The 14,788-nt window shown below is 45.1% G+C and overlaps 1 protein-coding gene across 1 annotated transcript in view; it reads left to right on the forward strand.

The window, feature by feature from the left end:
• Positions 1-14,788, forward strand: part of LOC144694758 (paired box protein Pax-8-like) — a 97,451-nt gene that overhangs the window by 27,160 nt on the left and 55,503 nt on the right. Inside the window, exon 5 of the mRNA XM_078565332.1 lies at positions 1,118-1,203. Within this exon, the coding sequence (XP_078421458.1) occupies positions 1,118-1,203 (86 nt within the window). The remainder of the gene's footprint in view (positions 1-1,117; positions 1,204-14,788) is intronic.

Raw genomic sequence — 14,788 nt, forward strand, 5'->3', positions numbered from 1 at the left:
TTACACAAGATACTGCCACTGCCCATGGAATCCATACCCCGGCAAGAGTCTGTCAGGAATGGAGACAACCTGGAAAACAATGACATCAGACCTGTATATATATAGTTGTGCTTTAAAAGTTTAATAGGCGTGAGACATCTAAAGTCTAAATTCCCAAATTATAGAATAATTATAGCATAGAAGGAGGCCATTTGGCCTGTCATGTCCATGCTGGCTTTCTGCAAGAGTGATTTAGCTAGTCCCACTCCCCATCCTTTCCCTATATTCGTGCACGTTTTTTCTCTTCAGGTATTTATCCAATTCTCTTCTGAAAGCCACGATGGAACCTGCCTCCACTCCCCTCTCAGGCATTTGAGGTCATTGAGTAAAGACGTTTCTCCTTATGTCACCTCCTTTTGTAATCACCTGAAATCAATGACCTCTGGTTTTCCACCTTTCCATGAATGGGGACAATTTCTCTGCAACTACTCTGTTTAGATCCCTCAAGATTCTGAAGGCCTCAAATAGGCTGTTCTATGATATTCCTCCGATAAACAAGTGTAGATTTAGTCAGCTCAGCAAAAGGAACAGCTTCATGCACAATGGCTGTCAGGTTGTGGGAGGAGCATTTCAACTGCTCACTGCCAGGATTTTTGCTCTATCTTGTTATCAGTCCCTACATGATCAAACATTTCAGTTTGGTAGATTAATGTGTTTCAGGCCCTGTGTATTCAGACAGCAAGAGTCAAAGATTCCCAATGAAAATGAAATCAGGTGGCAGCCTTCAAACCCCGTTCCTGAAATGGGCAAAAAACGTTGAGTCTGGTGAGATTAGTAATTGGTTCCAATGGCCAATACCATCGTTATTAACTTGTCTCAGTTGAGTGCCAGTGCTGGTTACAGTCTACATGGAAGTGAAGTATTCCAGCTGCTACACAGCAGCAGTCCTTTCTGTTGCTAATAGAACAGGATTGATGATGAGTAGGGAGACATCTGCTCATGTATCTTGTTGGCTTAAGTGCAAGAGAACGTGTGACAGAAGCAGTGAAAAATAAGAAGAAAGAAATAAAGAATAGGAACAGCAGCTTAATAGGAAGAGCAAAATTGAAAAGCTAAATAATTCCTTTTTCATTGTCAGAATTATAAGAACCAAAGTGCAGCAACCATTCCATCTACCTCTCGAAGACCATTCAGGAACGAGGCTCAGTCCTGGACACACGCTGGGTAAGCAAAGACCAATATTTTTAAATCGCAGAGTTAGCCAGCACACCTTCTGGTGTATTTTATTCTCGAAAAATCACAACAAATTGTTGTTTGTTCTGTGTTGTGCATGTAGTGCATTGCTTTTCCTGAGAAGTGCAGGCAGTGTGGAGGTTTTCTTGTGATGTGCATGTGGTGCAGTGTTTTCTGGTGGTGTGCGCATAGTGTAGGGTTTTTCCTTTGAAGTTGTGCATGTGGTGCATGTATTGTTTCTTTTTTTAATGATGCACACAGGCCGTCGACATTGTAGCTGAGCTAACTTTATCAATAACACATTTTCCTAACATGAACACATACCTGCAGTGTCTGAACTCTATCAAGACAGGCTCCAACATGTGTTATCTGACCTTCAACCCCCAGGTCAGGTGACCCTGTATATAGTACAGAGTACTGTATAGTATCTAATACTGACGTCCACCATCACAATCAGTTATTACCATGACATTTCCCTTTTTAAAAAAACTTTTATACAACTCAAGGACACAAAGTCTCTTATCTATTCTTTCTTTCTCTGTTTTAATCAGTCTGTTTTGCCTTTTACTCATCTCTGTATTCTTGTGGCTTTTTTCACAATTCTTTCACTGGATGTTCTAAATGTTGACAGAGGTGATTTTGAAGGACAAGGGGCCTTCTCCAGCTCTGTGTCACTATCACCCCTTCGATAGTTTTCAGGACCCTCAGGCTTTGTCTGGTTATCTGTTGCTTCACTGGTGCAGCTTGGTTTTTGATCTTCAGCTACACTCCCTGGTTCAGAGCAGGGTTGCGTTTTATTTATTTTCCGTAAGAATTTCCGGTTTCTCCTGTACTGTTGTCCGTTCGGAGTCTGCGCTATGTAAGACCTTGGTTCTCCTGTGATTCCTGTGGCAACAGCAGGATTCCAGATCCCTTCATGCTGAATCCTCACTCTCTCTCCCATGTTCAGGTCAGGCAGAGGTCGGGCACCTCGACCAAAGTACTGTTTCTGCTTCTGCTGCCTCAGTTTGAGCAGGCTCTACATGCTGTAGCTCACTGGCTGTGGAAATAACAGTTGGGGTGCAGTTGGAAGCTCAGTACTTAGCTTTCTCCCCATCAGGAGCTGTGCTGGAGATGATCCAATGCCCTCTAATGGAATATTCCTGAAACCCAGCAGAGCCAGGTAGGGGTCTCCTCCGTCTGCCTTTGCCTTCTTCAGCAAGTGTACCACCATTCTGGGGGATTTTGGATATTTGGGACTTGACATTGTGTCAGTCCTGTGCAAATTTGTGAAACTCAGTGCCTGAGAATTGTGAACCGTTATCTGAGATGAGCACTTCAGGTATGCCAGGCAAGCAAACATTGATTTTAAATGATTTATTACAGTGATGATCTTACTATCATTTCTCAGCAGCACAGACTCAAAAAACTTTGAGTAATAATCTACTGCTCGTTGGTACTCACTGTTGTCAAATGTGAACAAGTCCACTCCAATTTTCTGCCAGGGCGTCTCTGGGACACTGTGTGGTTGAAGTGGTTCTTTTTGTTGTGATTTACTGTACTTTTGGCACACTGCACATGCATTCACCATTTCCCTGATTTGTGCTCCCATTCCAGGCCAATACATTACACCTTGAGCTCTTCTCCTGTATGTTTCTATGCCAAGGTGACTTTCATGTATGTGCTGCAGCATTTCCTTCCTCAGTGTTGCAGGAATTATGATCTTTTCTCCCTTGAAAAGTATTCCTTCTGCCACATGAAGTTCCTCATGAAAGTTCCAGTCCTCTTAGACAGTAGAAGGGGCTCCGCTCCGATGTGTGGGCCAGCCAGTTTGCACAATCTGCTGCAGTTTTCTCAGGGTGGTGTCATTCTTGGTCACTTCCCTGATCTCAGCCAGTTTGGTTACAGCCACAGGTAAGCTCTTTGTCAGCATGTGAACCTGTGCTTCTGTTACTTTATCCTTTCCTCCATGATGGGTAGGTATGCACATGACAGAGTGTCTGCGATGTACATTTCCTAGTTTGCAGTTAACTCTGACCTGGTACTTCTGCAGACGCATTAGTAATCTTTGGATTCTTGGTGGTGCACAGTTCAGGGTCTTTTTAACTATAGTTTCCAAAGGTTTATGATCAGACTCTACCTCCACATCTGTGCCATAGACAAACTGGCGGAAGCGTTCTAGGCCAAACACAATTGCTAGCATTTTTTCCTCTATTTGGACACACCGCTGCTGGGTTTCAGTCTTTGCCTTTGAAGCGAATGCCACTGGTGCCTCGTTTTGCAAGAGGTCGGCTCCCAGGCCAGTCTTTGAAGCGTCCACTGAGATCTTGACTGGCTGACTGACATCGTAACACTGGTGCCTGGGTCAGTGTTCTCTTCAGACTGCTCAAAGCTCCCTGGTGACTTTGTTCCCAGTGCCACTCCGCTTCATTTTGTAGAAGTTCTTTGAGAGGTGCTGCCGGGTCTGACATGTTCGGAATGAACATCCTAAGATCGGCCACCATTCCCAAAAACCTCTCCAAGGCTGGAATTTTACTTACCCATCTTGGAGGGCGTGGGGCCGTAAAATGTGGCGGGCCGTTCAAAACTCCATTGACTTTGGCGGGGCCATAAAATCCAGCTGTGGTAAAATTCCACCCCGAGTCTTTCTTACACTCTGGGGGTGGCATGTTCATGACTGCTTCAATTTTACTTGGGTCTGGTTTCAGTCCCTCACTTGTTAGCACATGTCCCAAGCACTCGATTTCATGAAGACCTATTTTGTGTTTTTCCTTCTTCCGTGTTCTTCTCATGAGGCTCCCCAGACCAGCACATCATCGATACAGGTTTCCACACCCTCTCACCCTTCAAACACCTGCTTCACTGCTCTGTGGGACACGTCCGGAACTGAATTAATACCAAAAGGTAAGCATAAAAACCTGTACCGCCCTTATGGTGCATTGAAGGAACAGAGATAGGCGCTGCGTTCATTCAGCTTGACCTGTCAGAAGCCTGAACTTGCATCCACGACTGAATAGTATTTGGCATCAACTAGCTTACATGTGATCTCTTCTACTGTGGGCAGCTGGTAATGCTCTCTTTGCACTGCCTGGTTTAGGTCTCTGGGATCCAGACAGACTCGCAGATTCCCATCTGATTTTTCTACAATTACAATTGGATTAAACCACTTTGTCGGTTTGTCAATTTTCTTGATGATGTGAAGTTTCTCCATTCTGTCCAGCCCTGCTTTCAGTCAGACTCTCGGCATTACTGGGGCAGACTTTTACCCCCCTCCCCCGCCCGTTTCGGTGGGGACGGGGCCGTAAAATGCGGTGAGCCATTATAAAGCCCATTGACTTAGGCGGGAACGTAAAATCCCACTGTCGTAAAATCCCGCCTCTGGTATTTTCCTGAGCGCATGTATTTTGGTGTCATAGTGTGGTCACTCTTGATGGTGTGTTCTCCTTTCAGGCAGCCTATTCCCTGGAACACAACTTTATACTCGCTCAGGATGTCATCAGTGGTGACAGTCATTATTCTCTTGATTAGCTTTAGGTTTTCACAAGCTTTGATTCCAAGAATGGGTTTTGCATCAGTTTTCACCACTATGAATGAAAGTGCTTGAGACTGTTTTTTTATAGTTCACTTTAAGTGTGCATTTGCCTTCTACTGCAATTTTTTCACTTGTATAAGTAGACAGCTTCACTTTTGTTTTAGTCAGCTGTTTTTCTTTGCTTATCTTACGATTCAGGCTTATGAGAATGACATTTGCTTGTGCGCCTGTGTCAAGCTTGAAATTCACCACATGCTGGCAATTTTTAAATCAACCTTCCATTCATCTTTTTTGCAATTTGTTGTTATTGTACCAACGAGAAGTTCCGTTTCACTGTCTATGTCATCATCTGCAATTGTGTGCGCTTTCTTCGATTTACACATCTTAACCAAATGATTTAGTTTATCACAGTTCTTACACTGATTTCTGTAGGTTGGAAACTAGGTGGTAAATGCTCTGTTCCACATTGGCTGCATTTTGATGGCAGTTTTGTTCTTTTTACCTTCAGGCTGTCTATTTGTTGTTTCTGTTTAACTACATCTAACTGTTTGATGTGGGTGGCTTATAATCTTCTGTCATCTGTTTATTCTGCCATTTTGTTGTCCTTGCCACTCTGTAGATACTTATTGCTTTCTTCAGCATGAGATCCACTTCTCTCAAAAGCCGTTCTCTCACAGAGTTATTTGCAATCCCGCAAGTTATCCTATCTTGGATGAGTGATTCTTCAAGCTCTCCAAGTTCACACAATTTAGCTTGGTTTCTCAGATCAGTCACGTGCTGACATGCGTGCATGTAAAAAAATCAGTACCTTTCATACGTGATGTTTTTCTGAATTTTTCCATTATTTCTTTCAAGTCATTTCATTTCTCATCACTTTCAAACATGAATTTGATATAGAATTCTAGGGCTTCTTCCCATGCTACATGAAGAAAGCTGGAAGACTGTACCTGCCCGTCGCTGTGAGGTACAGTTCAAATCACTGCCGGAACCTCCTCCAGTTTTTGGTGAGATTTCCCTCCAAATTGAGCTCTGTTGGTGGTTTCAGAACCTCCATTCTTGCATCTAGTTTACTTCTGATAACATGTCTTGTTTCTGTTTTTAATGGTGCACACAGGCCATCGAAATTGTAGCTGAGCTAACTTAATTGACAACACATTTCCCTAACATAAACACATGTCTGCAGTGCCTAAACTCTAGCAAGACAGGCTGCAACGTGTGCTATTTGAACTTCAACCCCTAGGTCAGGTGACCCCGTACATAGTACAGAGTACCGTATAGCATCTAATATTGGAGTCCACAACAATAATCAGCTGCTATCATGATAGTGCAGTGTTTTGCTTATGATTTGTGCCTGGTGGAGTGTTTTTCCTTTGATGTTGTTGCAGTGTTTTTCTGTGATATCGTGCATGTGGCATAGTGTTTTTCCTGTGATGTTGTGTACATAATGCAGTGCTTTTCCTGTGGCTTTTGAGTGTTTAGTGCAGTTTGGTGCATGTGGTGCAGTGTTTTCCCGTGACATGCGTGTGGTACAGTGTTTTCCCTGTGACATGCGCGTGGTAGTGTTTTTCTTGTGAAGCTGTGTGCATGGTAGAGTTTTCCCTGTGACATGCATGTGGTGCAGTGTTTTCCCTGTGACATGTGCATGGTGCAGTGTTTTCCCTGTGACATGCGTATGGTGCAGTGTTTTTCCTGTAACATGCACGTGGTGCAGTGTTTTCCCTGTGACATGCGCGTGGTGCAGTGTTTTCCCTGTGACATGCGCGTGGTGCAGTGTTTTCCCTGTGACATGCGCGTGGTGCAGTGTTTTCCCTGTGACATGCGCGTGGTGTAGTGTTTTTCCTGTGAAGCTGCGTGCATGGTGCAGTGTTTTCCCAGTGACATGCGCGTGGTGCAGTGCAGTGTTTTTCCTGTGACATGCGCATGGTGCAGTGTTTTTCCGGTGAAGCTGTGTGCATGGTATGGTGCTTTCCCTGTGACATGTATGTGGTGCAGTGTTTTCCCTGTGACATGCGTGTGGTGCAGTGTTTTCCCTGTGACATGCGTGTGGTGCCGTGTTTTTCCTGTAACATGCGCGTGGTGCAGTGTTTTCCCTGTGACATGCGCGTGGTGACGTGTTGTCCCTGTGACATGCGCGTGGTGCAGTGTTTTCCCGGTGACATGCACGTGGCACAGTGTTTTCCCTATGACATGTGCGTGGTGCAGTGTTTTCCCGTTGACATGCACATGGTGCAGTGTTTTCCCTGTGACATGCGCATGGTGCAGTGTTTTCCCTGTGACATGTGTGTGGTGCAGTGTTTTCCCTATGACATGCGCGTGGTGCAGTGTTTTTCCTGTGACATGCGCATGGTGCAGTTTTTTCCCTGTGACATGCATGTGGTGCAGTGTTTTCCCTGTAACATGCGCGTGGTGCAGTGTTTTCCCTGTGACATGCGCGTGGTGCAGTGTTTTCGCTGTGACATGCATGTGGTGCAGTGTTTTCCCTGTGACATGCGCGTGGTGCAGTGTTTTCGCTGTGACATGCGCGTGGTGCAGTGTTTTCGCTGTGACATGCGTGTGGTGCAGTGTTTTCCCTGTGACATGCGCGTGGTGCAGTGTTTTCGCTGTGACATGCGCGTGGTGCAGTGTTTTCGCTGTGACATGCGCATGGTGCAGTGTTTTCCCTGTGACATGCGCGTGGTGCAGTGTTTTCCCTGTGACATGCGCGTGGTGTAGTGTTTTTCCTGTGAAGCTGCGTGCATGGTAGAGTGTTTTCCCAGTGACATGCGCGTGGTGCAGTGCAGTGTTTTTCCTGTGACATGCGCATGGTGCAGTGTTTTTCCGGTGAAGCTGTGTGCATGGTATGGTGCTTTCCCTGTGACATGTATGTGGTGCAGTGTTTTCCCTGTGACATGCGTGTGGTGCAGTGTTTTCCCTGTGACATGCGTGTGGTGCCGTGTTTTTCCTGTAACATGCGCGTGGTGCAGTGTTTTCCCTGTGACATGCGCGTGGTGACGTGTTGTCCCTGTGACATGCGCGTGGTGCAGTGTTTTCCCGGTGACATGCACGTGGCACAGTGTTTTCCCTATGACATGTGCGTGGTGCAGTGTTTTCCCGTTGACATGCACATGGTGCAGTGTTTTCCCTGTGACATGCGCATGGTGCAGTGTTTTCCCTGTGACATGTGTGTGGTGCAGTGTTTTCCCTATGACATGCGCGTGGTGCAGTGTTTTTCCTGTGACATGCGCATGGTGCAGTTTTTTCCCTGTGACATGCATGTGGTGCAGTGTTTTCCCTGTGACATACATGTGGTGCAGTGTTTTCCCTGTGACATGCGCGTGGTGCAGTGTTTTCGCTGTGACATGCGCGTGGTGCAGTGTTTTCGCTGTGACATGCGCGTGGTGCAGTGTTTTCGCTGTGACATGCGCGTGGTGCAGTGTTTTCGCTGTGACATGCGCGTGGTGCAGTGTTTTCGCTGTGACATGCGCGTGGTGCAGTGTTTTCGCTGTGACATGCGCGTGGTGCAGTGTTTTCCCTGTGACATGCGCGTGGTGCAGTGTTTTCGCTGTGACATGCGCGTGGTGCAGTGTTTTCGCTGTGACATGCGCGTGGTGCAGTGTTTTCCCTGTGACATGCGCGTGGTGCAGTGTTTTCGCTGTGACATGCGCGTGGTGCAGTGTTTTCGCTGTGACATGCGCATGGTGCAGTGTTTTCCCTGTGACATGCGTGTGGTGCAGTGTTTTCGCTGTGACATGCGCGTGGTGCAGTGTTTTCTCTGTGACATGCATGTGGTGCAGTGTTTTCTCTGTGACATGCATGTGGTGCAGTGCTTTCCCTGTGACATGTGCGTGGTGCAGTGTTTTCGCTGTGACATGCGCGTGGTGCAGTGTTTTCTCTGTGACATGCGCGTGGTGCAGTGTTTTCCCTGTGACATGCGTGTGGTGCAGTGTTTTCCCTGTGACATGCGTGTGGTGCAGTGTTTTCCCTGTGACATGTGCGTGGTGCAGTGTTTTCGCTGTGACATGCGCATGGTGCAGTGTTTTCTCTGTGACATGTGCGTGGTGCAGTGTTTTCTCTGTGACATGCATGTGGTGCAGTGTTTTCCCTGTGACATGCGTGTGGTGCCGTGTTTTTCCTGTAACATGCGCGTAGTGCAGTGTTTTCCCTGTGACATGCGCGTGGTGCAGTGTTTTCCCTGTGACATGCGCGTGGTGCAGTGTTTTCCCTGTGACATGCGTGTGGTGCAGTGTTTTTTCTGTGACATGCACGTGGTGCAGTGTTTTTCCTGTGAAACTATTCGCATGGTAGAGTATTTTCCCAGTGACATGTGCATAGTGCAGTGTTTTTCCTGTGAAACTATTCGCATGGTAGAGTGTTTTCTCTGTGACATGCGCGTGGTGCAGTATTTTCCCTGTGACATGCACGTGGTGCAGTGTTTTTCCTGTGAAACTATGTGCATGGTAGAGTATTTTCCCTGTGACATGCGCATGGTGCAGTGTTTTTCCTGTGAAACTATGTGCATGGTAGAGTATTTTCCCTGTGACATGCGCATGGTGCAGTGTTTTTCCTGTGAAACTATGTGCATGGTAGAGTATTTTCCCTGTGACATGCGCATGGTGCAGTGTTTTTCCTGTGAAACTATGTGCATGGTAGAGTATTTTCCCTGTGACATGCGCATGGTGCAGTGTTTTTCCTATGAAACTATGTGCATGGTAGAGTGTTTTCCCTGTGACGTTGTGCGCGTGGTGCTGTGTTTTTCCTGTGAAGCTGTGTGCATGGTAGAGTGTTTTCCCTGTGACATGCACGTGGTGCAGTGTTTTCCCTGTGACATCGCATGGTGCAGTGTTTTCCCTGTGACATGCGCATGGTGCTGTGTTTTTCCTGAGAAATGCGCGTGGTGCAGTGTTTTTCCTGTGAAGCTGTGTGCATGATAGAGTGTTTTCCCTGTAACATGCGCATGGTGCAGTGTTTTCCCTGTAATATGCGCGTGGTGCAGTGTTTTTCCTGTGAAGCTGTGTGCATGGTAGAGTGTTTTCCCTGTGACATGCGCATGGTGCAGTGTTTTTCCTGTGAAATGCGTGTGGTGCAGTGTTTTTCCTGTGAAGCTGTGTGCATGGTAGAGTGTTTTCCCTGTGACATGCGTGTGGTGCAGTGTTTTCCCTGTGACATGCATGTGGTGCAGTGTTTTCCCCGTGACATGCACATGGTGCAGTGTTTTTCCTGTGAAGCTGTGTGCATGGTAGAGTGTTTTCCCTGTGACATGCGTGTGGTGCAGTGTTTTCCCTGTGACATGCATGTGGTGCAGTGTTTTCCCTGTGACATGCATGTGGTGCAGTGTTTTTCCTGTGAAGCTGTGTGCATGGTAGCGTGTTTTCCCTGTGACATGTGCTTGGTGCAGTGTTCAACTCTGTGATGTGCGCTTGGTGCAGTGTTTTTCCTGTGAAGTTGTGTGCACAGTGCAGTGTTTTTGCTGTGGCTTTGTGTGCATAGTTGAGTGTTTCCCCTGTGACATGCGCGTGGTGCAGTGTTTTTCCTGTGACATTGTGCGCACGGTGCAGTGTTTTTTTGACATTTTTGTAGAAGCGAGTATAACAAAAAAATCCACGTCTAACCACCTGTGAGTCTTAAACTTTCAAAACATTACAACTTCCATAGTGTTATAAATTTTATAGCAGATTGGAGAACGAGGCCCAAATGGACATTTTCCTGTTTAGCGTTTCACCTTATCCAATATTCAATAAGATTTGGAGTGCTGTTTCTAGGTTGTGAGGGAAAAAATCCTCTGTGCCTTTAGCGAGGTTTGCAAAGTGAGACTGACTTGGCGGGTTGGGCTATGTGCACACTGAGCCCAGGCTCTCAAATCACCAGAGAACCTGGGGGAGCTTTGCTAAAGATGAATGACAACACTTCTTGGCTGTATTCGATAGAAGCCAAGGTTCTATTCTTGGCCCTTCATTTACATGCTACCCTTTGGAGATATTATTTATAGATAAATGGTCAGTTTTCATAAGTTTGCAGTGGACGCCCAATTCTACATCCCTATCACCGTGTTGATTCCACAACCATCTCTGCGTTGTTAGGCTGCCTATCTGACATCAGATCACGAATGAGCTGCAGTCTTATCCAATGGGTCGCTGAGAAAACTGCTGCCAACTAAAACTCCACACCATTGCTCCTGACTGTGTCCTTCTTTCCAGCCAATCAATCAAGTTGAACTAAGTATGGAGCTTTGGTCTCCTATTCTGTCAGACCTCCTAACCAAGGCTACATACTACTAACTTCACAAAACAGACCCTCTTTGATCCTATCTCGCCTCACTCTCATGAAACTTTTGTTACCTCGAGATGCAATTTCACAAATGCCCTTTTGAGCTCTGCCTTACAGAAATTCCAGTTTGTCCAAAACGTCACAGTAAGATGGCTTGCCCCCACTAGCCTCCACTCACTTTCCCCTACCTCTTAAACCATAACTGACCCAAGTCCTACACCTATAGTCCTCCAACTCTGACATCCTGACATTCCTTGCTCCCGATCTTCCTCAATCTGAAACAGAGGTTTCAATTGTCAAGGTTCTAATACCTGCAACTCACTTCCAAAACCCTCTCCCTTGCTGCTTGTCATGAACATCTCCTCAAAACCTATCTTTTTGACTATATCCTTCAGCCAGCTCTCCTAATTTTTCTGCATGTTTGAGTATCAGGGCTTGAGTACAAAAGTCAAGGCTCACATTTCAGTGCGGCACTGAGGAACTGCTGCATGTCTAACACCGTCTTTCATATGAGACATTAAAACCGAGACCCCATCTGCCTGCTCGGTGGGTGTAAAAGATCCCACGTCACTATTTCGAAGAAAAGCAGGGGAATTCTCCCCGGTGTCCCGGCCATTATTTATCCCTCAACCAACATCACAAAAAAACAGATTATCCAGTCATTATCATGTTGCTGTTTGTGGGATCTTGCTGTGTGCACATTGGCTGCTGTGTTTCCTACATCACAACAGTGAGTACACTTCAAAAAAGTACTTAATAAAGCACTTTGAGGCATCCAGTGGTTGTGAACAGCGCTATATAAATGTAAGTCTTCCTTTTTTTTTGGTTCGTTCTCTCCTACCTAAAGCACCTTGGTTATGCTAAAGATTAATTTTCAGCATTGGTCCCTGCTTATCAGACTGCGCTGTCCGGGGAAAAACACTAAATCTCATGTTCCCGTTTCTCTGATGTATCACTGAAATCAATGTTACAGGTGTGTACTGGCCCCCAATGAGAGCAGATTCAACTTGCTGGTACAGATTGGTGCTTTTTACAGGTGCAGAGTAAATTTATAGAAAGACAAGATATATATCAGAGGTTGCAAGCCTGGAAACTCCCAGCACTAGCAGTAGATTCTTTTTGGGCCATGATACTGATTGACTGCCAGAAAGACCCGGATCTGGAGTGACCTGTGACCAGAGACACTGCAAATTGATCCCTCTAGTCAGGCCATACAGTTCTTTAACAAAAACAGCCTGTACGTAATAACAAAAGTGAAGAATTTATTAACATTCATTTTGATGGCAATGGGTTTATTGAATAAAATACTTTTGAGCTTTTCCTCTTTGACAGAATGCCACTGTACCTTGGACAGGGCAGGCCCCCTCTCTAGCAAGGGACCAAAAGTTTTCAAAAAATTTTACATTTCCAAAAATAGTGCTTTAGCTTAGATGATTGTTATGTTTTAAATATAGTTTAACTCTTTTTAAATACACTATGTCAAAACTGCCCCTTGTTCTGGGCATTATTAGGGAACAAGTGATGAAAAGTATATCAGATAACATATTTCCATCATTTGCCTGGCACTCAAGCATATCTGCACATATTTAAGAGCAGGAGGAGCACATTCAGCCCCTCAAGTCTGTTCCGCCATTCAATTAGATCATGGGTGATCTGTATTGTAACTCCATCTACCCGTCTTGCTTCCATATCCTTCAATAACCTTGACTAACAAAAGCTAGCAATCTAAGGTTTGAAATTGTCAATTGACACTCAGCAGCAACGACTTTTTGGGGATATTTCCACTACCTCCTGACATGGCAGCTTTTGCTGCCTTTGTCCCTGCCACCCAGAGAAAATAGTTTCTTTTTATCTACCCTTTCAAATCCTTTAATCGTCCTAAATATCTCAGTAAGATCACCCTTTATAGTCATATTCTGTGCAACCTGTCTATATTTTAACCATTTGTAACCATGGTACAATTGTGGTGAATTTGCACCTCCAACAAGGCCAATGTATCATGCATATGATGCCCCTTACAACAGAAAACACCTAGAATTAGAGGGTTGTGCTGTGGATTAGGCTCACAAACATGTCACATCACAGAGCTGTAGAGGCCAATCCATGCTTGTAACAAATATTGATATATTTGTATCCTGCATGGAATAGAAGTGATGTTCTGAGATCATTTTGTGCTGTCCATTTGCTAAATAAGGTACAGTAACTGAGTACTGATTGGAACTAGTTCTTTAGAAGTAGTACTGAGCCTCTGCTGAAACCTAGGAAATCGGATGGGTACAGAGCTCACTCAGTATGCTGTGGAATAAAGGAACCTTATTGCACTGACCATAATCCTCCAGTTCAAGCTCTGGGTGACTGAGAAGAGCTGCCAAATAGAGGCCCGAGGTGTTTCCTGTTCTATGGTTGTATGTTGTCTCTACTACTCCCATGTGACTTTCTACAGTCCAGAGCACCCTAATATTCCACTTGGTCCCAAGTCTTTACCTAAAGGCATTTACAACAATATTTACACGCTGCCCTTCTGTTCCCCAGACTTTACAGATTCAGACCGCCTGGAGGCTTTACAATTCTTCTAGATCTCATTCTTTTCAAGTTCAGAGGAGTGGTAGTCTCAACTGCTTTGGGATGACTTTGTTGGTCTGAAGTTGAAGTTGTAGTACTTGGTATTTCAAATACTTGGGTGTCAATATCTGGTTCACTTCTTGCGCTTTTTAGTGTTGTAATTTTCTTTGTCGAAAATCTATCTTCCTTGGTTGTATACCATGGATTTATCAAATATATGAAGTCGGAGGAGTAGGCTACTCGGCCCCCTTGAGCTTGCTCCGGCACTCAATATGATCATGGCTGGTTGAGTTTTAACCTCAACTCCACATTCCTGCCTGCCCCCGATAACCTTTCACACCCCCTGCTTATTGAGAATCTATCTACCTCTACCTTTGCCTCAACCATCTATTGAGGAAGAGAAGTCCAAAGTCTCACAACCCTCTGAGAGGAAAAAAATCCTCATCCTGGGGGGACACCTTATTTTTAAACAGTGACCCCGAGTTCTAGATTCTCCCACAAGAGGAGTCTCTTGGAAAAAGGTCTTTTCCACATCAACCCTGTCAAGTTGCCTCTTACTCTTCTAAACTCCAGCAGGTACAAGTCTAGGCTGTCCAACCTTTCATCATATGACAACCCTCCCATTCCAGATATTAGTCTAGTAAACCTTCTCTGAACTGCTTCCAATGCATTTATATCTTTCCTTAAATAAGGAGACCAATACTGTATACAATATTTCAGATGTGGCCTCACCAATGCCCTGTATAACTGAGGCATATCCTCGCTACTTTTGTATTCAATTCCCCTCACAATAAACAATAACACTCAATGAGCTTTGCTAATTACTTGCTGCATCTGCTTACTAACCTTTTGTAATTCATGGACTAGGACACCCAGATCCCTCTGCATCCCAGAGCTCTGCAATCTCCCACCATTTAGATAATATGCTTTTTTATTCTTCCTGCCAAAATGGACCTCACATTTTCCCACATTATACTTCATTTGACAGATCCTTTCCCATTCACTTAACCTATCTATATCCTTTTGAAGCCTCCTTATGTCCTCTTCCAACTTACTTTCCTACCTATCTCTGTGTCATCAACAAAATTAGCAACCGTACCATCGGCCCCTTCATCCAAATCATTTACATAAATTGTAAATAGTTGAGGCCCCTGCACTGATCCATGTGGCACACTACTTGTTACCACCCATCCTGCCAACCAGAAAATGACCCATTTATGCATACCCTATGTTTCTTGTTAGCTAGCCAATCTTCTATCC

The sequence above is a fragment of the Cetorhinus maximus genome, chromosome 20 (genome assembly GCF_964194155.1).
Source record: "Cetorhinus maximus chromosome 20, sCetMax3.hap1.1, whole genome shotgun sequence".
NCBI lineage: Eukaryota > Metazoa > Chordata > Chondrichthyes > Lamniformes > Cetorhinidae > Cetorhinus > Cetorhinus maximus.